Below are 7,500 nucleotides of genomic sequence, written 5' to 3' on the forward strand. Positions count from 1 at the left end.
TGAGACCTAGCCACTCTATAGGCTAAAACACACTGGTCTTAATGAGACCTAGCCACTCTATAGGCTAAACACACTGGTCTTAATGAGACCTAGCCACTCTATAGGCTAAACACACTGGTCTTAATGAGACCTAGCCACTCTATAGGCTAAAACACACTGGCCTTAATGAGAAAATTATTTTTATTTTCTAGTTTTGTGGAGAACATGCTCTTTGCAGATGTGATAAAACACACCCAGTATGTGGTACATTTAGCTTTTACAGCTCCACAAGCAGCTATTGTGAAAATGTGTTTGCTTTTGTACTATGATATTAAAGTACCGCAAACAATGAAACACACACACACATACACACACACACATACACACACACACACACACACGCGCGTGCGCACACACACAAACACACACACCAAGCCAACGAGACAGGAAAAGGATGCTGAAAGAGTATGCATGCTCAGCAAAACCTTCCCCGGCTAAAGAGAGGTGGAAAAAGGCGAACAGAGCAGGTATACGGCTCTCTCAAGCTTTTAAAAGGTATTTGAACAATGTTCTTTACTGAGCGTTTAACTGGAACACACTGAGGCTTTATAGGAGAAACAAGTGTGAGAAGTCCAGTGAAAGCTAACGGAGCGTTTTCTCACAAAGTCCTGCGAAGCACATGTCCGTCTACCCTGCTTCCATCTGCAGTTGTAAGTCCGTGCAGAGATCCTCTAAAGTCTGTTAAACCAACAGGTTTTTATAAGTGTGTGTGTGTGTGTGTGTGTGTGTGTGTGTGTGTGTGTGTGTGTGCGAGAACGTGTGTGCTCTGTGTGAGAACCATTTTGCTTTAACATCTGTGCTTAATGGATTCTCAACGGACACACACTCTCACTCGCTCGCACACGTGAACACACACACACACGCACGTGAACACACACACACGTGAACACACAGACACACACACGTGAACACACAGACACAGGCAAAGCTTTTAGCCTCACTAATTGAAAGTGTCTGGAAGAGTGATTGTCCTTGGCTGTCCTGTGGGTGGTCTGGACTTGACCGCTCAGACGTTAGAGCTGTGTTAGGTCTATCTAGACTTTCTACTCACTCTATTGTTTCCTGTAAGCATCAGTGAGCACATGTCATAGGTGTGTCTCTGTTACGTGTGTTGAGTAGGGCTGGCCAATATATCCATATTAAATCCATATCGTGATATGAGACTAGATATCGTCTTACATTTTGGATATCGTAGTATTGTGATATGGCAATAAGCGTTGTCTTTTCCTGGATTTCAAGGCTGCATTACAGTAAAGTGATGTCATTCTCTGAACTTACCACACTGTTCTAATTAGCTGTTCTATTATTTGCCTTTACCCACTTAGTCATTATATCCACATCACTGAGGATTATTTATGAGAACTCTCATCATGTCAAAGCACCAATAGTCAGGGAAGGAAACCCTGTCTTAGCATTTTATTTTGATCTTATTTTAATAAAAATGAAGTAAAATGTGGTTGTATTTGACTAACTATACATTTAGCCCACTTTGTAAAAAATACAGAGATATATAATATATTGTGTACTGTATCCCCATTCAGCCTAAAAATACGAGATATGATTTTTGGTCCATATCACCCAGCCCTTTTTTCCTCTTGTGGATTTTAAGTGTTTGATTTACTGTACGAGCATCAAAAGTAAAAGTCTGTGCCCTCCTCTCCCTCCCTCCCTCCTTCCTTCCTTCCCTCTTTCCTCCCTAGGCCATAAGCAACAAAGACCAGCATAGCATCTCTTACACTCTGTCCCGAGTCCAGACGGTGGTGGTGGAGTACACCCACGACAGCAATACAGACATGTTCCAGGTAACAGGCCTCAGCTTTCACTGTTTTACCAGCTCATTACTTTTTCAGTACTGCGGCGTACTCACCCCCATAGGTACATGCTTTAAGCAGCGGCGGCTAATAGGGCCGCGCAGTCAAGTGTGTGAGCGTGTCATGTGATTTTAGTTTTCATAATTAATCATAGTCAATTATTGGAGTATCTGCAATATTGAAAGGGTGTCTGCTTCTTTGCTTGCAAATTGTGTTAAGAATGTTCATATAAGATTCCAACAGTCCATTAAAATTGTTGTTCCTCAAATAGAGATTTTTTTTTTTTTACTAGCCATAATTATAAAAGCCTGTCTATGTATAGAAAAACAATTCCTGTATGTACCATGCTAAATTATTTATTCTTTTTTGCATCAAAAGATCGAAAGACATCAAAATCATGCATTTTTGTGATGAAATTTTGTAGAAGAAATATAATGAGCATGTGATGTGTATTTTACGACTTGGAACCATGCATGGAACATGGCTTATCCAATCAAAATCAAGGAGTGGAACTATCCGTTTTATTATTTTACAATTACGGTACTCTATTGTAAAATAACGTATGCTGCCACTCATCACTCACCATCATTGTCTGATATTCTTAGTGTTGTTTTGTAATTGTCTTTGAATCCCAAATTTTGTTTAGATAGCTTTCCTCAAAACCGTTTCCAGATGCAAAGGCTGTCAGGGGCGAGAAAAGCGCCTGTTATCAATGTCTTCATGGTTATTATTATGGACAGGTGTGCAGACTGAAACCTCTCCAAGATAGTCTACGACGTACACAAGGTTCACGAAAAGAAGGAGAAAGCACAAAAGTTTGCCAACTACTTCCTTGGCTCTGAATCAAGCACAGCTGGAATGGCTTCATGTATGATATCGACGCCCTCTGCACATATGTTATCTATTTTTCTGTACATATGTTTCATATTTCTGGTAGATTTTTCTCATAAATATTCTGCTTTCATTCTTTTCTTTGTCACACTAAGTTCTGCACATCCTAATAATGATCTAATCCATTACTATTCATATATTCTATCTGACATATGTTGTGCATAAACATTAACATATGTTTATGTAACCCCTTCTTGTTTATATTCTATATCTTTTTCTTTGCTGTATCCTAATACTGTTTTCTGTAGCAACAACCCAATTTTCCCATGGGGATTATTTAAGTTTCATCCTATATTATCTCATAGGTGGAACTCTTATTTTTTATTTCTTGGCTGAAACATGGATAAACATTTACACAACACTGTCTCTCTCTCTCTCTCTCTCTCTCTCTTTCTCTCTCTCTCTCTCTCTCTCTCTCTCTCTCTCTCTCTCTCTCTCTCTCTGCATCTCTCTCCACCAGATCGGTCGGTCGACAGAGAGTCCCATAGACTTTGTGGTGACGGACACGGTGGCGGGCAGCCAGAGTAACTCAGACACCCAGTCGGTCCAGAGCACCATCTCCCGCTTCGCCTGCCGCATCATGTGCCAGCGCACGCCGCCCTACACCGCGCGCATCTACGCCGCGGGCTTCGACTCCTCCAAGAACATCTTCCTCGGGGTGAGGGCCTCACCTCTGCGCCTCTCACCCGCTTCATGCTGTCAAAACCCCCACTGGGAAATGGCCTCTGCTTTCTTTTCGTTCAGCTGGTCCTCAACGGAGATGCGTCTACGTAACTGTAAGGGGACATTCACACCAAAAGCGTTTGTGGAGCTGCCAGCGTCGTTCTGCAATTAATTCTCTATGTAAGGACGCGCTAAACGTGCTCCTCTTTTAATGAACGCACCTGGCGTTTCAGCGCTGGTGGCGTCTGTTGTTTTTGGAGGAACGCTGTGGGCGTTTTTAAGCTGAAAAAAGTTTAACATTAGAGGAAAAGCGCGCTGCTCGTCTTTTCCTTTCCTCCTACCTTTTCTCCTCCCCTAACCTCCGCTGCTGCCAGAACTGGCAATAATCTGGCTTTCATGTTGACAGTGAACAACATCAAACAGACAAAACCAGCTGGCTACCGTCCTTGTGGTCATTGTGTTCTGATCTGTACTGCACGCGACTGCAGGGGGAAACAAAATGGAGCACACAAAAAACGCTCCGTGCGCTGTGTTTTGTGCACAATGGAAGCGCTCTCAACATGATTTTCATAGCGTTCTGACTGAAAAAAACGCTTTTGGTGTGAATGTCCCCTATGGCCATCTGCGTTGTTTTGAGTTTTAGGTGGTGCCACTCTCAAACGCACCCAACTCACCGAGTCGTTTTGGTCGCCGCCCTGTCGTCTTGGCTGTCACACGCTCCACTGCTTTCCTGAGGCTTTCGGGTTCACCCTATGTACTCCTTATCATGCGCCACTTGCTGTATAGAACTATGATCATAATTCCTATTGCTGTGTATAAAGCTAATGTGTTTGAGTAGGAAAGAAAGAGAGAGAGAAAAGAAAGACTGTAAGAAAGAGGGGATGAAAGGAAGAACCACAAGGAAGACGGACAGAACGAATCAGCTGTGCTCTGGAAAAGAAAAGAAAAGGGACTTCAGCGATTACACTCCTCTCAGTGAACTGTGTTTCTCACAGGTTTTGGACACAGCAGCTAGTATTAGTCACTCTCGTTTGCCATGTCAGAGATCCTGGGTTCCCAAGTGAGTCAATTTAGCGGCAAACTGGTCGCAGTTTATCCCAAATTACCTGTTGGTTTAATATCGGAAGCAATCGTCGTTCTTTCCCGGCGGAGACAGTTCATGGCGAGGCCAGCAGAGGGCCGATTTGTCCTGTCAAAATGTGTTCTTGAGTATGACACTGAAGACAATACTGTACTTGGGGGTACGTTCAATCTGAAAACGCTGTGCACCGTTCTGCTACGCTCTCCGGGTTGAATGTCATGTTTCCTCGAAACGGTGTGCAACAGGGCTTTCAGGTATGTTGTCTCTCATTTGGTGGGTGTGTCAGAGGTGCTGCCCAATCAGCAGCGACGTGTATCTAAACCCCACCATATTAAAAAGGCAGTGTGTGCACAATGGATCCAGCAGATACTAGTTGCAACACTTGTGTAACACAACAGGGTGTTCAACGCACCATCGTTTCCGTTTAAATAAACGTTTTGCTATGTTTTGTCGGTGCTGAACAAACGTGCCCCTGGTCACTCTGGTCAAGCTGTTTTGGATAAAAGCATCAGCGAAATGCTTAAAATGTAAACGTAAGACAGATAGGTAACAGATGTGAGACAAAAACATTCACCAGACATTTCTTTCACGGCTCCAACATGAGTTGTGTTTGTTGTCGTTGTCGTCGTCGTCCCCTCCTGATCACAACCCTCCACGCCTCGCTCTTCCTCAGGAGAAGGCGGCCAAGTGGAAGACGTCGGACGGGCAGATGGACGGGCTGACGACCAACGGCGTGCTGGTGATGCACCCGCGCCACGGCTTCACGCAGGACTCCAAGCCGGGCGTCTGGAGGGAGATCTCTGTCTGCGGCAACGTCTTCACCCTGCGAGAGACGCGCTCCGCACAGCAGCGCGGCAAGATGGTGAGACATGCAACACACATGTAACACACTTTACGCTTTTTCAACAAGACCACGTGCGGTTGGCTCGCTTTTTATTGTGAGCCACGGACTAATCACAACAAAGAAGAGGCGGGGCTTGACCGTTCACAACAGCAACCACATTGAAAACAAGAGAAAGGAGAGGTTTGATAAGTTGGTTGTAGTTGTTAGTCTGATCATAAAGAGTGAGGATGAAGCAAACTGCTGCAGGATCTTCATATTGTACATTTAAGAGAGTGTTGGGCATAGTACTGGCCAAATTATCGCCACAAAATGCAGTTAAGCGAGTGATTTCTGTACAAAATAGCAGAATTGCTTGCTTTCTTTTTCTTTCTTTCTGTGTCTCTTTCTGTATCTCTTTGTCACCTGCTCTCTCTCTCCTACTCACTCGCTCTCTCACACACCAGCCCTCACACTGACAGGCAGGGGAGTTCAGTTGGCAGCCACCGGGGGGTTATGGGGATGCCGTCGCCATGGCAACCGGCCCGGGTGTCAAGCAATGTGTAACAGGACCTTGTAAGGGGATCCTCCAAATGACGTCAGTACCTCTCCACCAATCGCGGCACTGATAATACCTCCCCCCCACCACCATGTCCAATCAGAGCCCGACCCCCAGTGTGGCCACCTGGACCAATTTTGTCTGATTGGAGCTGGGCTGTGGGAGTGATGTCACAGGATTTAGCCTGGATTTGAACCGGCAACTTTTTCCACTACCAGGCACCCTTACTAGTTTCTCTCCTCTCCTCTCTTCTTCTCTCCTCTTTTCTCCCTTAGGGGACATTCAGACCAAAAGCATTTTTGGAGCTGCCAGCGTCTTTCTGCAATTCATTCTCTACAAAACCAGCTGGTTACCGTCCTTGTGGTCGTTGTGTTCTGATCTGTACTGCACGCGACTACAGGGGAAAACAAAACGGAGCGCAAAAAAAAACCGCTCCGTGCGCTGTGTTTTGTGCACAATGGAAGCGCTCTCAACATGATTTTCATAGCGTTCTGACTGCTTTTGGTGTGAATGTCCCCTTACTCTTTTTGTCTAATTTTCTCCTCTCCTATCCAAACCTGCCTCCCACGACGTTACATCCAACCAGAAGCACATTGCCAGTGTGTAGGCAGGTCTTTTTATCGGATGTCTCACCCACCCCCCCACCCCTCCACCCCGCCAAGTCTCCCAGCGCAGCACAAATTAACAACTCTCTTATCTCCAGCTGCCCTTTGCTATCCGGAGAGGGTTAACCGTGTGTGCAGTGAGCACTGCTATAGAAACCACTCGTTACTTCACAGTCCATTGACAGTGAAGATAGTCGTCAATGTGAAGCGCCTATTCTCATTACGTACGGTAATAGAGCATGATGGGGTTGAACCGCCGTGCTGAATGTTGACCCACACAAGTGGTGACTCCTCACTCTCTTTGGGTGATGTTCAGAGTTTAGTGTCCTCTAGAGAGAGAGAGGCATCAGCGGAGGGACCAAAATGCGTGACTCATTAGCCAATGAACAGCCAGGAAAGGGGTCTCGCGCTACTTTTGAATGCTAAAATAAAGCTGATAATGTACAATTTGATCAAAAATAAAAACTTTCAAAGTACAGCACAAACTGTCCATTTTGCTGCCACTCGACAGGGCTGCTTAATCCAGGACCTTACTTCCTCGAACTCTTGAGAGTAAAAAAAACTGGTCCATTGGAGTGAATGGAGATGTCGCGACTCCTCTATATTCATCTTATGTAGCCACGCCCATTTGACCCGGTTGTGTGGTCGTGTCACGACTTCCGGCTGAAAAAAAGAAAATGGCTGGCTGCTCCAATATCTAACTCTGAATTAACTAATAATTTAGCCAATTGTATGTAACATACGTACCAAATAACAGCAAACGGCAATGTCTAAGAATGCAACGCCATGTAACTGGCTCATTAAGTCTCGCATTCCAGGGAATTACGTTAACGTCTGCGGGTCTTATTGACGTTAGTGGCTCGAGCGCTCGGAGGAGAGAAAACCATCCGAAGCTTTCTTTGTTGGAGTCCAGGTATGTTTTACAAGAAAGTGCTCGTCATTGTCGACGATAACGTTATCTGACCTGGCTAACAGTGGATACTCCGCTTGCTTGCTGTGTACCGAGCTCAACGTAGTAGGCTACGTTTCTT

The 7,500-nt window shown here is 45.0% G+C and overlaps 1 protein-coding gene across 1 annotated transcript in view; it reads left to right on the forward strand.

Annotated features, from left to right (window-relative positions):
* Positions 1-7,500, forward strand: part of peli1b (pellino E3 ubiquitin protein ligase 1b) — an 81,058-nt gene that overhangs the window by 63,826 nt on the left and 9,732 nt on the right. The window contains exons 4-6 of the mRNA XM_083651110.1: positions 1,740-1,841; positions 3,202-3,399; positions 5,159-5,347. Coding sequence (XP_083507236.1) covers positions 1,740-1,841; positions 3,202-3,399; positions 5,159-5,347 — 489 coding nt within the window. The remainder of the gene's footprint in view (positions 1-1,739; positions 1,842-3,201; positions 3,400-5,158; positions 5,348-7,500) is intronic.

This window comes from Poromitra crassiceps (genome assembly GCF_964638095.1).
Source record: "Poromitra crassiceps genome assembly, chromosome: 14".
NCBI classification, from domain to species: domain Eukaryota; kingdom Metazoa; phylum Chordata; class Actinopteri; order Beryciformes; family Melamphaidae; genus Poromitra; species Poromitra crassiceps.